At 27.7% G+C, this 25181-nt stretch overlaps 2 protein-coding genes across 5 annotated transcripts; one reads left to right on the forward strand and one right to left on the reverse strand.

Annotated features, from left to right (window-relative positions):
* Window positions 1-8719, reverse strand: Prps (phosphoribosyl pyrophosphate synthetase). 3 transcript variants are annotated; one of them, XM_089219629.1, is made up of 7 exons: window positions 8462-8719; window positions 6366-6549; window positions 4061-4093; window positions 2888-3111; window positions 2625-2798; window positions 2405-2564; window positions 1-1895 (listed from the first exon to the last, which is right to left on the reverse strand). In XM_089219629.1, the coding sequence occupies exons 1-7, from the start codon at window positions 8671-8673 to the stop codon at window positions 1803-1805; spliced, it is 1080 nt and encodes a 359-aa protein (XP_089075755.1). In that variant the 5' UTR covers window positions 8674-8719; the 3' UTR covers window positions 1-1802. The 3 variants fall into 3 exon arrangements, with proteins under 3 accessions (XP_089075755.1, XP_015372343.1, XP_015372344.1); XM_015516857.2 differs by lacking the exon at window positions 4061-4093 and adding an exon at window positions 5465-5536 and having other exon boundaries at window positions 8462-8717; XM_015516858.2 differs by lacking the exon at window positions 4061-4093 and having other exon boundaries at window positions 8462-8716.
* Window positions 8720-22547: 13828 nt separating this feature from the next.
* LOC107167691 (uncharacterized) lies at window positions 22548-25073 on the forward strand. 2 transcript variants are annotated; one of them, XM_015516851.2, is made up of 10 exons: window positions 22548-22704; window positions 22945-23070; window positions 23172-23472; window positions 23642-23781; window positions 23855-23947; window positions 24018-24095; window positions 24160-24204; window positions 24274-24313; window positions 24411-24530; window positions 24587-25073. In XM_015516851.2, exons 2-10 carry the CDS (start codon window positions 23062-23064, stop codon window positions 24952-24954), a joined length of 1194 nt encoding a protein of 397 aa, XP_015372337.1. In that variant the 5' UTR covers window positions 22548-22704; window positions 22945-23061; the 3' UTR covers window positions 24955-25073. The 2 variants fall into 2 exon arrangements, with proteins under 2 accessions (XP_015372337.1, XP_089075757.1); XM_089219631.1 differs by having other exon boundaries at window positions 22550-23070.
* The last annotated feature ends 108 nt before the right edge of the window (window positions 25074-25181 follow it).

Below are 25181 nucleotides of genomic sequence, written 5' to 3' on the forward strand. Positions count from 1 at the left end.
TTAAAACTCAAAGAATTTAATTTATTATACATACAAATTTTACAATCGTCTTTATAGCTAATATAGTAATTAATTCATTATTTGTAGTATGCTTAAAACGCGTTTATGCAACAAATTATAATATAATTATTATATTATTGGCCTACCTACCTATTATTTTATCTGAATTCATATTTATTCACAGATAATTTTAGACCTTCAATATTTTTAACATTTCTCTCTGGTAAACTCATAAGATTTTTGGCTTACTTATATCATAAAATATATGGCAATAAAAGGTTATTTTAATTGCTTCATCACTTTGGGTCAAGTCAAAAATTAAAGAATTACCTAAATGCTTATCCTTCATATAAAATTAAAAATATTTATTATAACAATATAACAAAATAATTACTATACAGGGCACACACAGAACTGAGTGTAATGAATTCTGAATATTACAAATAGAGGTTTGAATTTAAATTTATACCAAGGTACAAAATTAATTGTTTAACATTCCTACAGTATATAATAATATAACACAAGCCTAAGTACCTAGACAGACTACAATTAAATAAATTTGTAGAACATAGAATTCTATACACAATATTATTTTGCTTAGTGTATCAATATCTTTAAATACAAATTACATAGTGAATCTATTCAATCATGAATAGTTTCTTAAAGATTAAAACCCTATCATTTCAGTCTTTTTTTATATCCCTTGATTCAATTTAAGCGTGAACAAATGCTAGGAATTTTAATGATAATGAACGGAACATATGAAACTGAGTTTTTAATATAATTTGAATCTTCAACTTTGATAAAATGTTTTGTTCTTTTTGAGAAACTACTGAATTCACCATAACTACAATTATTCAGTGTATCACCAATTAACAACGGTTAGGAGGACACTACACGGATATCTATTGTCTCAGTCTTACAAATGTACAAAACAGCAAATTTTATGTTCACAGTAATGCATTTTACTCCTTCATTTTTAAAACTAGAGTGAATTTACCTCTTATAAAATTTAAAGACAAGAATTTTATTGATATTATTATTCATAAATAATTTGTGTCAAATATTAAACTGTTTTTGTTTTGTACATTATCATATGATTTAAAAAATAATTAAGTCCATAAAAAATTCTTCAAAATGCTTTAAATTTTGTAAGAGTTAAGTTCACTTTAATTTTAAAAATAACAGAAGAAAATATACTATTGTGAACCTAAATTAGTCATGTTGTATGTTAAGACAGAGACAACAAATGCTTATGTGGCTCCTCTTAACTAGACACAAATAAAATAACTGTCAAGAATTATATGTTTTATTCATAAACAACTAAGATTCAAATCAGATAATTTTCAAATGATGTTATTTCTGCTGAACATTCTACAATAAATGGTACCAACAAGTTAAGTATAACAATAAATAAATACTGGTTTTACTGAATAATAATTTTCATAAATTTCAATATTGGTTAAATTCAGGATGTTCAACATTGTTAAGAACAAACAAATTAACCAAATATGAAAATTTATATAATATTATTTACATAAATGTCATTACATAAATGGAGTTGACATATAACTGACAGATTTAAAATGTGTTTGATTTAAACTGCTTGACATTAAAAAAAAAAATGTTTAATACATATTTTATAACAGATATTATCTATTTCAAAATGTAGTATAAATTTCTCATAAGCTGTTTAATTTTACAATATTTTATTGAGCATATTTGATTATTATATGAATTTATGAATATATAAATAAACATGTAGGTACATAGCAAAGATGATAAAAACAAGATTATTCATTTCAGTAAGGCACATTTGAGAACAAATAAGAAACCGATTCGCCATTGTGTGTCCGCCGAACAGCCTCAGCAAACATCATCGACACATCTATACACTATAAAATAAACATGATATGTAATATAAAAATTCAGTAAATGGTAAAGATGTAAACTCTAAATTATATTAATTCATAAGCATGAAGTTTTGATTTTATAATATTATGTTAAGAAACAATCTTTATTTAAAGTAAAATAGTGTGGGTCAGTCAAGATGGAAAAAAAATAAGCTGGGATGTCATAAAGTAAAAAACTGAATCATTTTGAAAAACAACTAAAATATAAATAATATTCCATTGCCTGGAAAGAACATTTATTGGCTGGACAAACGAAAATTGTTTACAAGTGTGAGCACCAACTAATAACCTTGCCCTAGATATAGTCCTATCTGTAACATACTATACGTGGAAGTGTGTCAGTGTTATAATATGTAATAAGATTCAAGATTGTCAATTAGCTTTTTTGCAGAACTTTCACTATACTATTATTCCCAAAAAGTTTTATGTTGAATTGTTATAAATTGTCATAAATAAAACACTAAAATCCAAACCAATCATAATATGCTTACACGAATTTTAGGACATTCTTTCATATGACCATCTTGTGGAATGGTATTGGTAACTACAACAGCTTCAAAGCATGCATTATTAATACGAGATATAGCTGGTCCAGAGAATATACCATGAGTTAAAATTGCATACACTTTAGTAGCACCTGCTTCAGTTAACCTAAAAAAAAAAAAGAGTCAACAACTTGTTAGATAATTATATTAAATAAAAAGTTTTTACTTTTCTGCAGCATGACATATTGTGCCACAAGTGTCTGCCATATCATCAACCAAGATCGCAATGCGCTCTTTAACATCTCCCACTAGAACCATTGATGCCACTTCATTAGCTTTTTTTCTCTCTTTATGAATAAGAGCGAACTCAACATTTAGACGATCGGCAATTGATGTGACCCTAATGATATAATACCAAATGATAAAAAGTGTTATAGATGCATATTTTTAACGATATGCTATATTTTATAATTTGAATTATTTTTGTACCTTTTAGCACCACCAGCATCTGGTGACACTATAATGCTGTTTCTCCACTCTGGTATGTTTTCTTTTATCCATTTTAGTACAGCTGGTTCAGCAAATAAATTGTCGACAGGGATGTCAAAGAAACCTTGTATTTGAGAAGCATGGAGGTCCATAGTTATTATATGATCAGCACCAGCTACTGATAGCATATTGGCCACTAATTTAGCTGATATTGGTGCTCTACTCTATAATGTCACATAAAAAACTATTATTAGTTAAATCATAATATAGAACAATAAATATATTATATTAATATTTAAGTGATTAAAAGTATTATTGTATTAAATGGGTATATAATATATATGTTGTTCTTGCCTATACCAAAAGCCACCCATTCACCAATAAGCAAGTCATGTTAAGTGTTTGGTAGTTTGGTAGATCAGTGAATTCATTGAAATTTCAGGTCATTCATTATTAATATAATATTAATACAATATTATCAGCTTAATCCTTAACAAATAATATTTTCCACTGATAAACCAACCACTATGTAAAACTGAGATAACTACTAGCTTGATAATTATTGATAAAATAGAATCATGCACCAGTAATTAATTTTTAATAACAATTCTAAAAATTATTTTTTCTAATAAATTATGAATTTATTTAATGTATGAAAACAGTTGAATAATAGTAATACGATATAAATCATCAAAAAATGTCATTGTTGATTGGAACTGATTGACTTGAAAATAAAATGTTGGCCTTTTAGTATCAATATTTTTTTTATTAATTGTAAAGAATAACATAAAATTAAATACAATTAGATACCAAAACTTAAAGCAACTATTAAAATAATACTCTATCTATTATTGTTTTTATCGTTTAATTCTTAGGAACCATAAATAAACACAATTATACTCTATGCATTGTTTTCTACAGTTTTGAGGTTGAAACAATTTACTAGATAAGTTAAATTTGATGATCTTGATACCATACTAATATAATTAAAGTATAAGATATTCTAGTATTAAATATGAAAAATTATAACCAAGGTACATTAAAAATTATGAAATTAAAAGTACACGTTAAAGTAAAAATAATTAATGATATTCAAACAATAAACATGCAAACATATAGAAATGTTACAGAAACTTTTGTTTCAACAACTCCTAAAAAACATTTTTTTAGCACCTGATTGCCGATCACAAAATCTCGAAATAATTCCTGTAAAAATAAAGCAAACAAAAAATATGAATTGGATGGCTAATTCATTTCTTGAAACCAAACAACTGTAATGTTAAATTATAGCAATTAAAATAGGTAACATATAAATTGTGTTAATTACGCTACCATTTCGGTCAATATAATAATTAGTTATTTAGACTTAAATATCTTATGTCCAACATAGTTTATAACATCATTTTATATTTGGTTTAAAATATAAATTAAACATAATATAACAGTTATTTGAGTTATTACTAACACAAATATCAATTTATTTTATATAAATATTATAAAATTGTCTTCTACAATAACACTCATAAAGCAGATTACTTTATTAAGTGCCATTATATATATACATATATATATATGCATATATGTTATCAAAATATAGTTTAAATAATTTAAGTATTTAAAAGATATTATTAATTTTAATACATACAATCAAATTATTTCATCATAAATTTTAATTTAATGACATTATAAAATACATAGTGCAAATTACACTACCATTTAATTTAAATAAAAATTTAATTAACAATAGTTATTTAACCAAGCTAAGTATATAATGTTAATTACTTAACATGTAATATGTACAATTATAGTTATTGCCAATAAGTATTTGTAACTTTGATGTAGTTAAAATATATGAGTCAAAATATAAAAACAGGTAATTAATTGAATTACATATTAAAAATAAAGAAAATGTATGTGCTAGGTACTCATGCCAAGAAAATAAAGTGGTGCTAATCTTAACTAAAAATAAAGCTTTCTTATGATAATATCAAAAAGGAAATTTAGAAGGTAATAATATATAAACATTATGTTATACACACATGCAGTAAAAAGCTTTTACAAATATCACTAACTTTTCTTTAAAAGATCTATCCATGATCATGAATGTATTATTTATAAATAAAGCATAATATGAAACAATAAGCTTTCAGTAGGAAACGATATAAAGTTTAAAAACAAAACAAGTATTTCAATGTGAAGCATTAATGGTGACATAACAGTTACTTTTGGCAACTATCCTAATTTTTCTTACCTATATATAAATTATAAGCCTGTATTAAATTAATTGCAACACTACATGACATCAGATAATTTTCATTGTGATCATATAACAAATTATAACTGCGTGAAATTAACAAGTGATATTTAACATAAGAGAATAGGGGCTTTTAATGGCACAACTACAGTAGTAATTTAGTGATATAAAGAATCAATTATTGACACATTGAAAACTGACATTTCATAACACACAGTACCCAACAAGACACATATTTATGTAAATCCCATAAAATAATGTATGAATTTAGTAAAATGCCCAGGTAAGTATATTTAATAATGTTTCATTGAATAAAACTATACCCGAAACTTCCATTCATTGCACTTGACGGTTGCCCTTGATCTATTATTGTCTTTCTCGGGGATGTCGCCATTCTTTTGTTTACAGCATGAACAGCGAAAAATGATTAATAAGTAAGGTACGGATTAAAATAATATCCATCATGCAAGTAATAATAGGGAAAAAATTAATGGCACGAGAATATTTTGAAAAATTATTTTTTTTATATATCTGCACATAAGAAAAGAATCAAATTTATTAAAACAATAAAATAATGAACTACCTTAACTACTTTGAACAATTAGTTTTGTAGATACATACAGTACTCATGAAAACTAATTACAAATTTAAAACTAAAATGTACTTGCCTAGTTTACAAAGAATTGTTTTAACAAGGATGCAGGTATATTTATTGTATAAAGAAAAACCTTTAGTACAAGAAGCACTTTATTTAATCATCTATGATAAATTAAAATAACCCAATCATTTGAAATTCAATCATCATTAAAAAATGGTATGTAGATTTTCTTCCATACACAAATAATTCACAAGTTATTAACTACTGAGACAGATTTAGTTATTAAATGAAAAATTGTTTTATATTACATATTCTATCTTCAACATTATAACATATTCCACCTTATCTGTTTTAGTTATTATTTAATTATTTTACCAAAAAAAAAGAAATAATTTTATGTATTACATTTTACCAAATACAAGTGATATTTGTTAGTTAAAAATAATTTAAAGAAAGAAAATAGTTTTTTGTTAAAATAAATGTATGTAAAATTATTGCATGGTTTGGAAAGTTATTTTTTTAGTAAATATGTACTAATGTAAAATGAAAATGTAATAGTAACTACAATATTCAAATTGATTAATACCATAAATTAGAACTTAAATTCATTTAATTTAAGAACTTACCTTATCCTTTTTATCTTGCCTAGCATACGGAAAACATGGTATGACAGCAGTTACACGTGAAGCCGATGCTATTTTACAAGCATTTATCATGATCAATAGTTCCATCAAATTATCATTCACTTCACCACTACCACTTTGTATAATATAGACATCTTCTCCTCTGACTGATTCTCCAATTTCAACACTAAAATATATATTAAAAATGTTAAGGTCTAAGAACAGATCTATGGAAATTACTCAATTACAAGCATGAAAAAGAATTAGTGTCATTATACATTTACCTACTCATTTGAGTTAAGTTTATTGAAAAAACAAATTAAGGAATATCTATTCCTTATATTTATATATATATTTTAATCATTATTGTAAAATATAGGTTAACAAATTGTTGCTATCTCTTTTTATTGATTTTAATCATTTTAGAATAGAAATGTGAAATTTTGTCCTTAATTTTGTTTGAAATCTTTTGTACATAGGCAAATCGCATTAACTTTTAAGTTTAAGCAAAGAACACTATATATCAATCAATATACCCAGGTACTCAGTAGCGTACGCAGGATTTTAGTTTGGTTAGGGTTTTACCTGATATTTTACATATAGACCCTTGGAGGGAGAAGAATGGGAGAATCATCTCATTTTCATTTCTTTTTTTCTTAACAGTTTTCATACAATTTATAGAGGTAGTTTCAAAAATTAGTCTAAACTTAGAGTATTTAATCTGATTATCTATAGAGCCTCATCAGGCTGTTATAAACGTGATACCCTCAATCACACAATTATGTACGGACCATTTATCAGTGTTCTTAATCAGTCAAAAAATATGAAACTATGATTATTGATGTTATTTCCATTTTACAATTTATTTTATTTCTATTAAAAATTACTAAAAACTAATTTGATCTATGTATAATATGGTTATGATGGAAAATAAGATTTTTTAAGATGTTGGAGGAAAATATTTCAGGAGGGGATTAGAACCCTATCCCTGCAGGTACTTAATTCAAAGTGAAACAATAGTTTTTCAATTCAAGGCAGAATTATTGACTCTAATATATTATGTTGATGTAACAACATAGGCATTAGGTTGTTGCTAGGGCAATATAGAACACAAGAAATATTGATAAAACAATAAAAGCAATCTATAGTTAAACGATATAATATGATACCTAACGCTTAACAGTGGATAATAATATTATATCTTTGTTGACTTTAATAGTACCCATCTATTTTATTTCTTAATAGGTAGTGATTAAGAAAGATCATTATTCACAAGAAAAACTATTATTGTTGATATTATTTACACACTGGAATAGACGATCAACAGGTAGTTAAATTAGAAAAAGTGCAATTATTCATTAATGTTTACAGAATTTGATTAGTCGGGGTCACAAAATGCCCTACATAGGTTTAGAAAACAGACAACACCTACCAACACGAGACAAGTCTCGCAGGTGGAGTAGAAGATTAGGTTATGGAGTAGGCAATGGACGTGAATTATATAGGTGGATGTGTCTTACACGTGTACCGGAAACGATCTGATGTCCATGTAACTATGTCAGGAGTAAAGCGCGTAACAACGCACACGCATGGATAACATTTGAATCGAGAAACGCGCGCGAAAACACGTGTTTCCGCCGGACAAAATCATTTACCTAACCTACAAAAAAAACCTATCCGGAAAACGGAGTTGACGGTGAATTTCCATCTGCACATTAGCCCTGCCGCCTCTGCGAGGAGTGTCGCAGAGCCAAAACATATCCACGAAAACTGATCTGTATACGGGACACGACCTAGACAATAGATACCGGAGCGGCCTAAAAACAGTACCCTCGGTGACGCAAAAAATTACAGACGGGAAAAAATCAACAAACAAATGAAACCAGTTTCCGTGGTATTTACTAATATTTTACATGAATTATTGATGCGTGGGCGGTGGTTCAGTGGTTTTTTTTTTCGGTTGAAAATACGAACTGTCGTGATTTATGATAACATGATAAGCTACGGAGGGATAATAACGAAACATTGGATTAGACACGGACACACCGAAGCTTCGGGGGGGTAGATGTTAGACCGGTTGGCGGAACGCTTTCAGTTACCATGTTTCGAGGTTGCTAAACTTCTTGGTGACCACCTTGCCAACGTCGATGCCCAACCGGTCGACGATCCGCTGCGCCAAATCCGGGTGCGACGTGCCGCTGAACACCTTGATGTTCGGCATTCTGTTGTTGGCGCCGTTCGAGCGGGTCGAGACCAAATTGGATTTAACTAGACACCTGGCGCGAATGGGTTCGGACGATAACAAAGGCATACTAGCACGGCGATCATCGTAGCACTATGCGAACGCCCGCCTACCGGCTGCCTGCCGCGCGTACCCCACCGAAAGATCGTCGCTGTCGTCGGTGGCGGCGACCGTCCGTACTACGCGCCGAGCGGCGAGCCCCGACGGTCCGGGCGGGCGTCTAAGTAAACCCTTAGGGCATCAGCAGGGGAACCACGTGCACGGTATAAAAATATATGTATAACGATGACACTACGTGGTGCGATATAGTGGGGTGGTCGGGTGGTGCGGTCATCCATCTTCATGTGATAGTGGCTTACAACTATGGGTGATTCGATTATATTATAATATGCAGTTATTCTTATTATACTGAACAAAATTATATTTATTATTTATACCAGGATTTGTCTTAGGGGAGGGTCAAACTGACACATTCTTTCGTGGCTCAACTAAATACACAACATTTAAAATAAATATGTTAGTTATGCGTTATAGCTATTAAATATTTCACAATCAATATTCAAACACCATAAGTGGCATAACTGTTTTTTTTTTCTAAACGCAATTAATTATTAAACGGTATTTGTTCGATTTCACCTCGCTATTGATCTGTTTACAATTTATTTATGAATTGCAAAATATATATCCTTGGAAACAATCTTACTAATTTACACACGCGGTATTTTTTATGAAAATATTGAATAAATATTTTTAAAACGTGTACAACATTATTAATATTAAATGATAATGAATTAATATTAAGGGGTTATTTTTTCAAATTTTAGATAATTCAATAAAATTTGGAAATTATATTTTATATTTAGGTGTGACCTTTATTATAATACTTTTCCACTAATCTATAATACCCGATATAATTGGTATATATAACCTGGCGCTACCTGGTATATAATATCGAAACAAAGGACTCCACAGACATTTTAGGCCTTGTAGAATTATCGATTTTCTATAATTATTTTTTTACCTATATGAAAGACGAAGATTTCCTACATAGGGGTGTAATTAAGGGTGGACGAGGGGGATGGATCCCCCCAAAACTTTCATTTTACTGCTTACGTTTTAAATTTGGTGGGTTAGATCACTGTATGAAGCTTACAGATTTTGCTAAAAACATATAATCCTCCCCCACTTTTTTTTTTTACAAATAATGGTATAATAATATAATAAATTGGTAAAAAAAAGCTTAAAATTGTATTATTTTTGAAGACGTAAAATATTTTGAAACGGAGCTCAATACGGGCTGTTCAGCAGTTTATAACTCTCTATTAGTCAAAAACAAAAATAATTAAATTTGGTTGATTCTACATAAAAGGAACATTCCTGTTGAGCGTATTTTTGTGGACAAAATTATATTAGGACCAGACACCTTAATGAATAATATATCATATTAAAATATTGTGTAAGTCCAACAATCATTAAAAATTAAAAATCAAGTATTGAATATTCCTTAAATAACTTTAAAAATAAACATTAAATACAATTTAATAATTATTGAAAAATATTTTTAAAAGTTTTGCCACATATATTTTACAATAGATAAAAAAAAGTAAAAATATAATACAATTATTCCATACCTTATAGTCATTATCATATTATTTTCGTAATGATCTTGTATAATACTATAATATTAAATAGAATATTTAAAATGGTCGATAAGTTAAAAAAATATTAAAAACTAAACTACTAAACTACTTATTTAATAATACACGGAAAAAATTCTATTATTTTATCGGCTTGTCGGTAAATTGTATGTGTAATTTAAAATTCTTACATAATAATTTACAATCGTGATTAGCTTTATTTTTTAATAATGTTCAAAAAAAAAACATGTAAAATTCATTTTAAAGTAATTTCCCTCAGCATTTTATACTAGCGATTAATTCGTACAGTAAAAACACATCGTTAAAACGAATGAAAAGTGTAACATTATAGGATCTTAAAAAAATTGTCCAATTTGTTTTCATCTTATTATGAAATATTAACTACTAATTATGTACTAAGAGCTATTATAATTATAAACAATTTATTATTATAATTGTTATTTACTTTTATTCAAAAGCTAGGAATATTTAACCCTGCAGTGAAAAATATTAACAAACAGATTTTAAATATCACTAAATTTCATCACAATAATACATTTTACTCTCTAAATTCTAAAATTAAAGTGAATTGATCTGTTACAAAATTTTCAAGTAAGATTTAGTGCTATAGCTAGAGGGGGTGATTAAATGCTCAAGCCCCTCCCCTTTCTCCGGTATATCAAACCTATACTATACACGGCAATACACTACTACACTAGCCCTAAGAATAAAATATTGTAGCCTCCTTCTTCCCGAAAAAATCCTGGCTAAGATATTAGTACGATTTTTATTTAGGGCATCTCAGGCTTTTATTGATCATTTTATTCAACAGCATGCAAGTTATGACCTTTTCAAAACTACATTTATTGCACATTTTAAAATGATCATAACTCACTTAAAGATAATTATACACATAAAAAAAAAATCCTCTGAGATTAGGATTATTATTATGATTTTCGTATTTTACCTATTTTAATCCCTTTAAAATCAAAATTATTCATTATACTTTCTTATCGCACGCCTAGACTTTAGTACATAATAATAATATACATAATACACCTCAAACATTTGAAGTCCCCTAAATATAAAAAGCATAGAAACTTTTTTACACCAGCCCTTTCCTACCAAATGATACAAAAATCAATTTTGACCTATTTTTCTATACCAATAATTTGCGTAAATTACTCTTACCTAATTCAAAAACATATACACCAGAAGCCTATTTTCAAAATATACTATTAGAAAATAGTTTTATTTTGTAGCAAAATATACTCAACAAACGAAAATGAAAATGTGGTACAAGATGCAAATTTTGATCGATTATAAAATATAATTTAAACTAACTATTTATAGTAAACTGTTTTGAAATAATAAACCATGAACTTACATTCTTTAGTTGTTAGATTCTATACTGACTACACTTCATAGTTAATAATTAATATCTTAACAATCAACATTTCTCTTAATAAATATAATGTATTTTATTAGTTTTATTGACGATTATAGTGATTTCTCCGATTATTTAACTCGTTAATTCATTTTGACTGTACACTGTATATATTGTGCAGAATAGTGCTCACTGCAGCAATATATCTGTCTTGTCACGTGTGCATATTCGTAATAATATAATGGAGTGTTTCAAAACCAGCTATGGACAAATTTTATTAAACTGGAATATCAAAATTATGTCACATAGAAAAAAATTTGACGAAGACCAGTAAATGTATTGGTAGTAGGTACAAAGTATCTAAAAATCTACAAATATCAATTTGTAGCTCTCGCACCCCGTGATTTATCATTTACATCAACATAGGTAAATAAACTATTTAAGCACCCATACTTCCGAAATCAGACCTCCCCAACGCACCAACTAGATACACTTTTTCATCGGAAAAGCTACTGAAGTTGAAAATCAAAGCATTATTTCGACAACTTGTTGTGTACACATACAAAAAAATTTTTAATTATATATAATAATACACATCATTGTAAAATCAATACATTCATGCTCCGCTCAGAATCTAAAATTCTAACAATACTATTCATTAATGTTATGTCTTATTTATGTCTTTAAAAGTAAATAATTTAGTATTGCCATTTATGTCTTTTTGTTAGGGGTTATGCGTTATCTCGCATACCACTACTAATTGCTGTAGTAATTGCTGTAGTAATTACCATGTGTATAGATGAGTAAAGGTTTAAGTTGTTTAACCGACAACCGAATAAGTATGACTAAATGTCTGACGTCTGTATAGTGTAACATCACTAACATGTGTGCAATGTTCTTTACTTTTACCATTGATCAAGTAGTTATTATCTTGCATTATATATTTATATTAAAAGCATTACCAATAACACAAATTTCGTTAATGAAATGTAAAGGGCTATTATGTATAAACTATGAATAATATTATTTAAAATGTGAATAAAATTATTCTTTTTGAGCTATATTTTAGTATTTGTATAAAAATATAAATTTTAATTTGTATTCACATTAATAACAGATATAGTTAATTAATAGCTTGACAGTTAAATAATAATTACTTTTATATTTATATAGGTATAGTAATATAGTAATCGTATAGGTATTATACATTATTTGTAGTATGTACAATATATTATAATGTACTACAAATTAAACATCCGATTCCTTTAAGAATAATGTTTTTGGAATCAAAAATAATAACTTAAATCATTATTTTTCATTTAAATATTTAATTGCGCTAAAATTTGAACTGAAAAGCCTAAAAAAATTAATTGCTCATTACAATTTTTAATATTTTTAGGTTTCTGTATAAGAACAACTTATGAGGGTCGAGAAACATTCTATTACATTTTCAAATCTTAGCTCACAAAAATTTGCAAGTCTAAAATATCTCAAGTTATAAATAAATAAATAATTTCTTTTATCATAGATTAGTAGTCTAGTAATCAGTAGTTGCAAGGGGGACACGTAAGTGTCTATTCCAACTAGACGTTAATAGCTAGGGACGGTAGGGCTCGGACCTAAAGGGCGAAGGCAATATAAACAATAATAATTAATAAAGAACTATAGAATATAAAAAAATTCAAAAAAGCATTTAATATATATATATATACAACAACAATTAAAAAATGAACAAAACAATATAATAAATTTACGTAAATCTTATTAGTTTGTGTTAAAAAAAATTAACTACTCTAAATTTAAATAAATTTTCTTCTGAAAAATTTTATTGACGGTTTGGACTTAAGGCTTTTGCCTTCAAATCCGCAAGTACTATTAATAGGGAATCATCATCAATATCATTTTTTAGTTTTTACTTATAAAGCTATTGCATCATCTAGAATATAGTCTGAGACAACTCAAGACAAGTACTGAAGTATTAATAATTGGTATGACAATCAAAAGACGTATGAGGAATTTATGGTTATTCGGAGTTTATTACATATGTCGCTATGTTATTTTTGGTTTTATAAACGATTTAGATTTAAAATAATGACATTATATTGTCCATTATTATTCCGAATTAATAAATACGATACGACAGAGTTATAATTATAGGTAATAAAATATTGGAAATAATTGTATTTTAATTTGAATAACCTATATATTTTACATTTGCTAGTTTGCTACATACTCGCGTAATCATCCTATCGTGTAATATATTATAATGATTTAATAACGTAATGATTCTACGAGTTGGTCGATTACCTATATGTTATCCAGTATTTAAAATTAAATGATATGGAAATTATTAAAATTAAGATTAATATTAATAAAAATGTTTAAATATTTAAAAAAAAAGGAGTGAGTTCAACTTATTGCCAAAAAAAAGCGGGTAAGTGGGTACCCTCTGTTGTTCATTAGGTGTCTAGAGAGTCATTTTAATGGTTATGTCAAATTTTAATTCCATCAAACAAAACCATTGTACCTATACTAAAAACGATTCTGAGCGGAGATAGTCTGCCAACCTATAATATTACCAAGCATAGATATATTTATGATATTATATTGTGATTATAGTAATTTATTTTACCATAATATAAGTAATATTAGTATTTATAGTACTATAGTAGGTTAAATTTATTTTTGTCCTAAAAATTGCATTTGAAAATATTATTGTGAGTATTAAGTATAATAATACACTAACTTTAAAAGTTTTAAGCTTTTTATGAAAATTATTTTGTTTCTTTAAAATTAATAAAATATTCAATTTATATTTTATATCGCTAAAGATTGAAAATAAAAAACAAAATGTCTTATAAATAAGTTCATACTATAAAGAAAAAAATCTAAAAGCATCTAAATATAGTTTTTTTTTATTGGTATTTAATAAATTTAAATTTTGACAAAATTAGATAATTAAACGAAGAACAACAATCTTAGTTATCTTGTTGTGATTTAAAATTATTATTTGTGGGTACTTTAAACTTTTTAAGTATATTATTATATTTTATGCATATAAAATGCATTTTTTAGATGTAATTTTTTGTCAAAACTAACTAAATCTATTGAATACTAGATTACTAGATAATGCCTAAAACCTAATTAGTTATTTCTTTAATCAAAATAATATCATAAATAATACTTCTAGTAGAAAATAGGCTAACAGATCGTCTTCACTCAGAATTGTATTACGTATACTATAATGATTGTATTTGTAGGTATATGATTGAATTCAAATTTAACACATCCATTACAGTGTTTCCAATTCATAACTAATATACAGCAGAACGCTGCCACTTACCCGCTTTTTATGATTATAATATACACTTTTATTTATCAATAAAGACCGAATGAAAATTTTAGAATATTTCCTTAAAATGTTATATATGCACTATGTAGTACATATGACGTGTTTGTATACAAGGCATACAAATGTATAGTATAGTTTATAGGAAATAAATAAATATATTAATATTATAATATATATTGTATTTACTTTTTATATTTTATTATTTAAGATGTTAAATTGGTAGTAATTTAATACAAATAATCAATTTCACAAAAGGTAATGCTGACCTTGACCTCTGGATAACAAATATACATTATTTCTACGTTCTTATTATTACATAAGCTTATAATCTATAAAATATATCATGCAATTTATGCAATGTTGAATTTATATTTTATAATAAAATAATTCTTATTACACTCTCATTTGGCATCAGCGTCTTATTAAATTTATCAGAATTAATTTTAAGTATCTAGTTATTAAGATATACTGTACATACTACATTTTTATAACTTATACTATATAATATTTGAATGTATGTATGTATAGCTCTGGTAGTTGGTACACTTTTAAATTATAATATTTAATATACACATTATTTGCATGAACGCCGGACTCCAGTATCATGGGTCCGTTTTTTAACCCCTCCCCCACTTGTGGGTGCCATGGTTGATAGTTCTATACCAAATTGCGAAATGAAGTATAATAGCGTTTTTCAATGGTTTAACCACGATTTTATTTTACAAATCTTTAGATTAGGGCTGAAATCTAACCACAGGATTGCTTAATACAAGTGGACATCAGGATATCCTAGGTACCTATGCTATGTGTAGTGATCTCCACCATCGTTAATAAAAAATGAGTTCTTCAACGGCGCTGGTGTCGTTCCAAGTACTGATCAGGTATGACAAAAGTTAGAATTAAGTAATATACGACAAAAACAATATTTGTTAGTAATAATTGTATTTTATTTGAGTGATAGAAATTTAAGGACAGAATGAAAAGTATCGGCCCGAGAGAAAATTTAATAAGTATTGGGATTAACCAAAAAAACATTGGCAAGACTCGTTGGAGGTGACGCGACACCAAACACAAATAAACTTAAGGAAATCAAACTATCAATCAACCCATGGAAAACCTCCTCACATTCATCCAGGCACAAAGAATTAGTTATCACAAGGTCTCGGATTGGACACTCCCGTCTAACGCATTTGTACCTTATGTTTTAAACTTATAACTTATAACAGTTATAACCAAAGAAGATTGCCCGACCTGTGAACTCTGTGATGACAACGAATTGACAATCAAACACATTATACTCTTGAATGCCCCAAATTCAACACCTTCAGAGAAATCCTCGGAAATCCATCATCGATGAAACAAGCACTTGGAGAATAGAACTGCAATAATATATACAATTTCTTCACAAATATAGGTGTAGCAAAATTAATGTAATTAAAAAGAAAAGAAAAAAAAATGTTATATAATATATTTTACATAATACATTCCCCTTTCTATGTCTGACATAATGTCTCCCTATAAAATTATTACCTTATAATTATCTTAGGCTAATGACCTGTGATGTTCTTTAATCCAATGAAAAAAAAAAGTATTGGGAATGAACTTATATATAGCGCCATAGCGGTGATGTTGAGGACTAAGCTATGCTAAGTTCTACATTTGGGACTTGGGAGATGCAAAACTAATTCTAATTTACATTATGGATAAAGAGTTTTGCATTTATACAGTCTTCCCTAGCCTATGCGTATATGGTAGAGACTAGAAGGTGGATTTAGAAAAGGCACCGACAAAAAGTTGTTGTAGTCTTCATCCTTGGTGGAATTCTTGGAACAAATTATTGTTTACTGAAACCGCAAAACCCATATACTAAGGATAGTAATTTTTATTACAACTTACATAGTAGATGTATTACGATGAGCTCATGGTATCATCATTCGTATATTTTAAACTAGTAAAATATAATTTATTATTATATAAATATTATATTTTATATTTAAGTAAAATGACTGCCTGGTAATCGAAAGAAAAATCCCCAGACTACAATATTACTCATATAACCACATGAAAATTATTTCAATATTCAATTACAAATAGGTATATTATATATTATAATTTATACTTATCATTCGAAAAAATAATATTTTATAAAATATTATAAATAATTTTAAATAAATTCAAAATATATAAATATTTCGAAAGATCGAGTCAATATGATATAAAATATAGGTGGGTATTGGGAAATAATAATTAATAATACTTCTATACTGGAAGTAGATTTTTAACTGTTAAAAAAATAATAAATAAAAATATTTTTACTGTAATAATAATGATAATAATAATCACAGTTAGTTATTGAATTGAAGTTAAATATTTATATTGAAAATTTGAAGTTCTTAAATCCTACACATTATCGTCAACATATTATGGAAAACATAATATGTATATAAGTATATTATTTACTATACTGCATTATTGAATTAATTTTTTGGATGTTCAAGGATAATACATACCCAATAAACTTATTTGTAAAAAATATTTATATAAATCATTTTCATATGAGTAATAATGTAATATGGAGATTTTTGTTCTTAGGGACGGGAAGTTTTTTCTGGGGATTTTTATCGCAAAATTCGTCGATATATTATACGTGGAACTGGTTCGTTCTAGCTATTCTTGTGTGGCAGCTGCCGGCTGAGTTATTGGTTTATAAATAAAACGTTAAAGCTTATTTCTGTTAAAACAAAAGGTATTTAATTTTAATTCTTGGCTATACATTTATAATGGAAGACTGTGATTTGAAGACATCAGGGAAGAGAGCTTTAAGACCGTAAAGTGAGAAAAATTGAAAAATTGTGGGGATATCCTGATAATGTTATGTACCTAATATAATATAACATCGTATACGTTTATACATTATACTTTAGTCACTATACACGCGAATACGATAACCAGTGATCAACATGTTCCACGTACTATACGGTCTATACGTACAATACGCGTGGCTGCGGGTGAATGTCGAGTGACTGTGAAACGGGGACTCGTAGAACTACGCCCCTAAACGGCATAAACATTATTTTATAATATGTCCTGATGTTTGTGACGACGTGACGATAGAATATCAGCTACACTCTACAGCCACTACACTACTACAGCAAGTATCAACATTTGCGCTGTGCCCCTGTCCACATGGTGCTTAGATGACCGTGAGGCGTGAACGTACGTCATAAAATCTTCGACTTCAAATTTATACTTTTACGAAATCATGTGCACGAGATGACTATGTCATGGCTATTAATGTCGTATAATTTCCGGAATTGTCAATAACAATATCGAATTCGCAGGAAACATAATCCGTACCTACTTACCTACTCGGCACACGTTAAACGTGGATAACGATATGTATATCAAATAGACGCCTTTAAAAGTTTAAACTGTATAATATATTGTGAATGACATAAATACAACAAATAACAATGCGTGGTCAGTGGTCACGCATTATTCACATAACTCCCTTGTATATTATTATTATTATATATTAATATTAATTTGTATTAGGTATTATATGTATACGAACTACGAAGGTATATCGTATATTATATTATGTTAAAGGCGTAACACTGCGCATAATAAACGACTATCGTCATTGACCATTTATGTCACAATTTTCTCGGCTTAGAAATAAGAAGAACAATTGTTTTAGTACAATTAATGGACCGCGGTTTATTATTTTACACAAATATTATAAAAGTAAAGTCTTATATTATATCGTAGAACGTAGATGTACTTATGAGTTATGACCAGGGCTGTGAATTTATAGGAAAGTGCATTTTTTTTTGGTGATTCTAAAACATAGCTTTATAAGTACATAATTTGAATTACATAATTACGAATCCATCTATGAAACTTTTATTTTGCATATTTTGACGTTTTTAATTTTTTAGGTCATTTTTCGCATTTTTAGGTCATATCTCGCATTTTTAGGTTATATTTTGCTTCTTTAGTTCATTTTCTAGTATTTTTAACCAAATTCCGTCAATTGACTTGTTTGAAAACATTTTTTTTTTATTTTACACAGACTATACATTATGTCAAGTACCCGGAAACAAATATCTTTAAGTTTGTTTTATTATTTTAACAAAATAAATACAAAAAATTTTTTTTTGATGTTTCAGGTGAATAGCATTAACTTAATCCAGATTCAATCAACTTTTTTATTAAATAAACACTTTTTAGTATTAATGTTTAATATCCTGTACCTAATATTAATATAAATTATAAATATAAAAATTAAATTAAAAACCATTTTAAATGAATTTTATACTATAATTTTTGGCATTTTATATTCCTTTTTTTGGAATTTTTAAGGGTTTTTAGGGCCAGTTGTACCGTTCTGTAGTTAAACATCGATTAGCTAATCAGTGATCAAATTTTAATCAATGATTAACTATTGATGTGTTGTATAGTTGCTGGTATGGCTGTGATTAGGTAATCGATGATTAAAATGAGACTAATAAATTATTGTATACTTGTTTACAATATTTTTTTTTATTGTTGGCACCAGTTCATGCTTTATCACAAAACTACTGATAATATTCAAAATAATTTTAAATCTACTTATATTGGAACTGTTATTATTTATTGTTAATATTAAAAACACTTTTTTAATACTTAGATGTTTATTATTTTACTAAAATATATTATATTACTATGGAAGCTACCAAGAAGCGTACTACTAATTTTACGGCTTCAGAAGAAGAATTATTAATAAGTTTAGTGAAAAAATACAAATCTGTATTGGAATGCTTAAAAACTGATGCTGTAAATATATAATATTATATATAATAATATATATAATATATATATATAATACCCGTAGCTAATATTGGAAAACGACGTTTCCAAACGCCATAGCTTCTTTCCACAGTATTTCTCGTACGGATTAAAGATTCATTATATTTATCAACAGCTTCTGCAGTTATACCAGATATAGGATTTATTAGTGTGCCAGGGTTTCCAACTAAGGTCATAACAAAATCACGCTGAGCATAACCACTATCAGCTACCAATACACAATTCTGCATTTCACCCCTTTCAAACTTTCCTCGTATTACTGAATTGTTAAAAATAGTGGAATCGTGTGATGACCCAGGCCACCGAGCAACAATATTTTGGATTTTTAAGTTGGCATCACATATAGTTTGAACATTAATTGAGAAGAAGCCCTTTCTGTTTCGATACATCTCTGCATCATCACCACCAGGTGACCTTATTTTGACATGTGTACAATCTAATGCACCGATAACCATGGGAAATTTAGAGATGTTATAAAAATCTTGTTTGACTTGTTCTGTTTCCCTTTCATTGTTAGGAAAATGCAAAAATTGTGGACGTAGTTAAGCAATTTCATGCGAAACAAGTTTAACTATGCGGCTGGCTGTTGACTTATGAACTCCAATAAAGTCCCCACAAATAATCAACATTGACCCTGTAGCATAATATCTCAATGTCAGGAGGACTTTATGTTCAGTGCTTACTGCATGATTCCTGCAATATATTAAAATTGAAACTATATAAGTAATCTCATAATACATATTTTGATCAACAATTACAATAATTATAATTAACTTACCAATCGGTACGGGAGCAGATGCGGTCACATATCAAATCAATAATAAAACGAACTGTAGTTTTGGACAATCGATATCTGTCAAAGAACTCGTCATCTCTCCAATAGGTAAAATGGTCTACCCTTGGTCTAAAGATTCTTTGACGTCTGGGAAAAGCAATCATCACTACCAAGTCGTTAAAATCATCATCTTCGATATCAGAATTGGATTCAAAAAAATTTTGGTCGTGATCAAAATACATTATATGAAAATGATGAATAACGATGAATATAAAAATAAAATGTAAAACGTAATAGCTGATGTAAAATATAATATTATAATTTAAATAAAACTTCACGCAAATTGAAAAATATGGTTTTATTTAAATTACAAACAAGTTTTAACAGAAACTGATAAGATAAATAATAATATCACAGAACAATATAATAAAATTGTTCTGTGATAATATGAACAATAATCAGTTGTTAAATAATTAACAACAGTTTAACCGACCATTATTGGGTGGTTAACCTAACATTCGTTTAATCATTGATTAAACATTTGACAGGCACTGTACAACGATCAAAAATCCTTAATCACTGATTAAAACATAATCATAGTTTAACCACAGACGGTACAACTGGCCCTTAGTGCATTAAATTCACAGCCCTAGTTATGACGTATCGGAATCATGTGTAGTACAGTGTTATATAAGTTAGAATAATCGACGTCATTGAGATTTATATAACATTATAACACTAAAATTATTTTTAATATATTTTATATTGAATTAAAATTTCCGTCACTATTTACAACACCGCACAATTATAAATTAAAAAAAACCCCGTTTTTAGCTATAATTAGAACCATCATGACCGTGCTCTTATTATTTACTATAAATAGTCTGATGCTCGGATGTCTGAAGCACTTCAGAAATACCCATAGTACCATTAGTACCTAGTCCTAATCCTTATGTATGAAAATATTTACGTTTATCATGGATAATATCTTATATAATAATAATAATTAATCTATAACTTATAACATATTATGCTGATGCTTGACAAAGTGATATGTTTTTATTAATAAAAAAGGACCATGACATTTTGTCATAAACCGTTACCGTTTGAATTTTATTTATGAATTTGATACAGTCGTGGACTTCTGAACGATCAAATCAATTACTAATAAGTATTACCTAACGTTTTCATGTTAAAAAAATTATTATATCTCATATTCTTAAAGTGTTCAAGGGTACAGATTGTATATTTCTTGTTGAAAAAAAAAAAAAAGTAATTACTAATGGACAGCGCAATTATGTGCCTACCACACCGTCTTGCTTACAGTTCATGAGGATAAGATAGAGTGATAGGGAAACATTATAACATTTATAACATCTCAAACTCATAGTTATAGACCAATTAGACCATAGTCATTTATTGGGATAAATATGTTTAAGATCTGTGGGGGGGGGAATATAAATTAACACAATATATTATACTCCCGAAGGTAAGTTTGGAAATTTTCGATGGGGGAGGAGGGCTAGGCCCGCTCACTAATTTACACCTATGCACATAGTTCCTTCTCCCGCGATTGATTGATTTTAAATTACTATTGAAGTATTGACTACCTACTTTCTAGAATGAGCGTCTTCCCCGCTACAGTCCTTCAATTTATTTTTGTTTTGATTTTATCTTATTTGCTTATTGTATTACTATTATAAATACAGTTTGTAAATAACTCTCTTTTGCGGGTGGTAATAATCATAGACATATTAATATTATATAGCATGGCAATAAATAATAATGAAAAAAGATCTGTTTATATACTATTTTTTATGTGTTTATATTGGCAACACTGTTTTTAATTCCCTGGACAACGTACGTACTGCAACGCGCTTGCGTGCGGCTGTTACGAATCACGATCCTTCGAAACTACAATGGTACTATCACTGCTATCTCAAATTTTGGCGGTTTTGTTCGACGCTGTTGTGGCTGTGGCCTCACCTGACGCAGAATACAACTTCCTAGTTTTTATGTGTTAGTGTGGTCTCCAGACTCCAGTTCTCTTTCACCAGTTTCACCATCTCCACTTGTCGAACATCGGAACATGATTCTTGTGCGTTTGATATTGTTTTTGACATTTGTTTACTATCTAACTATAACGATTTAAGAGTATTTACACGTTAACGACTCTTGACGTATTAATGTATTTTCTGACTAGTTTTATACTAGTTTTATTTAGGTAAAAATAATTCGTCATGAATGATAATTCAAGACAAAAATTGCAATATATTTAACATATAAATATTAATTAATAATAAATAAATAAATATAAGATATATTAATTTTAAACCAGAACGGCGGTTAATTTACTAAGAAGTTATGATAGTTTCATCATTCTTTTTGAGAAATTAAATTTAGATATCAATTTATACATCAAATTCATTCCTAAAAGAAAACTGAATATCATACAATGAATACCGTAAGTATTAAAGTATTTTTTTTAAGTATCTAGATGATTATTTTTACGTAAAAATGAGATTAAAAATAAAATAAAGTTACATTATATTCTGTCATTTTTAGAGAAATATACAAAACAAATTAAATCTTGAAGAAGTATTTTGTATAGCATGCCGATGCATTTATTTACAACCTGTGACAATGCCATGTGGTCATACACTCTGTCTAGAATGTTTCAAAAATATGGTGAATTTAACAGCATACCAGTGTCCCATGTGCCGTAGACGAATTAGTAATTGGCTTCGTAAATTTAAACATGATTGGGATGCCATGCTTAATGTGAACCTTTGGGAAGCTATAAAACAGCAGTATCCAGTAGAAGTACAGAAAAGGTTAAATGATGAAGATGATGGTCTCGAAGAACGTAATAATTATTAATATTAATTTAATATATTATAGTCCATCTACAAAATATATAGAAATTCAATTTTTTTTTTCAATTCCCTTAAATGTATTAAGTGATTCATAACAAGAATGTTAGGTATTTAAAATTGACTAATATTGCATCATTGCACACATTTATCTATGTTTAGGTATTGTCAACCATGGCTTTAGTCGGGTGGAAATTAAAGAAGGAGAAATAAAAAAAGAATTTGATGATATGCAAATGAACATTTTTAAAGAACAAGAACAAAGAGAGTTGCAAAATTTGGAGTTGGCCAAAAAATTACAAGTAAATTAAATAGATTAACTCATTTCTTATAATACTTATCATGTCTTACATACATTTTGACTGCTACTAAAAGGAAGAAGAAGTTTTTAAGATTCAAACTCAAACATCTTTAAATGAAGAATTAACACGAAAAGATTCTATAATAGCAACATCTATTCAAGAAAATGTAAGAATTCACATTTTGTAAATATTTAAATTACACATGTAGTGTATATAAACATTAATATTTTTCTTAGATAATAAAAGAACTTCATCAAGAAGAAATAATTTTAATCCGATCAGATTTGGATTTGGCTACAAAATTACAAAATCAGGTGAGGAAATTGAATTAAAAAATAATATTACTTTAATAAAAGAACAAATGATTTTATATTCTAGATAGAGACTGAGACAAAAACTTGTATGAAAAAGTCAGTTTCTGAAGTGAGTTAAATTTTAAATATTATATGATATAAAATAATTGGCCAAGTATTTTCTTAATTTTTTTTCTAGAAAAAGCAAATTATAAAAGGACCTCTGGATAAAATGTTTTGTAAGTTCTTAAATATTTTAATGGCTGTGTATTGTTAATGCTGTGAATAGGTTACAAATTATAATGTATAATATAATACATATTTATGAATGTTTAGCTAAGTCAACTGGAAATAATTCTAAGGTACTATGGAATAATACACAAAAATGTAGTCTATCTAGCAGTATTTCTTCATCTAGTACAAAATGTGAAATTCCATCTCCTAATACATCATTAAGTAATACTATTTGGAGGATTTAAATTCAGTTTTATAATTGACTAAATTTATTTTAGGTTTTTCTTCAGATCCATGTGCAAGTTCATCAACTATAGATTCATCTGAAACATTTGAAGATGAAAATGTGGGTACTTGTACTTGTGGACGTTTACAAGATAACTTCACCACAGATAGTCCTTGTACATTTTGCATTGCTCAAATAGCAGCGTTGAATAAATTGTGGACTCAACAACAAAATGATTTTTTAGTGGCCAAAGATTTAGAGAAAAAATTACTCCTGAATAATTTTAACGATTATAATTTAAGGAAAAGACCAAGTTCAACCGCAAGCCTTGCTCGTAAGAAAAGAATTAAACTATCTAAAGGACAAATGACATTGAAACAAGTATTAAAGGACAGTGGCAACACAACATTGTGGAAATAGTATAAACTATTTGTGAAGAATTATATTAACTATTAAATAATTTATAAGTAACAGTTAAAAGACATTGAAGATTTAAATATTAATTTATAGTTTTGTAATAAACAAGAATTATATCAACATTCGGTTTTTTACTCTGTTACCAAATTTATATAAAACATAACACTTGATAAATTTAATTATTAAATGAAAAGCTGTGTAGCATACAATCATAAATTTTCATAATAATA

The sequence above is a fragment of the Diuraphis noxia genome, unplaced genomic scaffold (assembly GCF_037042655.1).
Source record: "Diuraphis noxia isolate RWA-SAM2 unplaced genomic scaffold, SU_Dnox_SAM2 contig0002, whole genome shotgun sequence".
Lineage (NCBI taxonomy): Eukaryota > Metazoa > Arthropoda > Insecta > Hemiptera > Aphididae > Diuraphis > Diuraphis noxia.

What these genes read in the sequence shown, in the direction of transcription:
- Prps (XM_015516857.2), bottom strand. Translation starts at nt 8,673, where the DNA reads ATGCCTTTGTTATCGTCCGAACCCATTCGCGCCAGGTGTCTAGTTAAA. An exon ending in GGCAAGATAAAAAGGATAAG is followed by an intron (nt 5,537 to 6,365) that starts GTAAGTTCTTAA and finishes TGTAAACAAAAG; the next exon opens with AATGGCGACATCCCCGAGAA. An exon ending in ATATGTCATGCTGCAGAAAA is followed by an intron (nt 2,565 to 2,624) that starts GTAAAAACTTTT and finishes TTTTTTTTTTAG; the next exon opens with GTTAACTGAAGCAGGTGCTA.
- LOC107167691 (XM_015516851.2), top strand. An exon ending in CTACAAAATTACAAAATCAG is followed by an intron (nt 24,096 to 24,159) that starts GTGAGGAAATTG and finishes TTTATATTCTAG; the next exon opens with ATAGAGACTGAGACAAAAAC. An exon ending in TGAAAAAGTCAGTTTCTGAA is followed by an intron (nt 24,205 to 24,273) that starts GTGAGTTAAATT and finishes TTTTTTTTCTAG; the next exon opens with AAAAAGCAAATTATAAAAGG.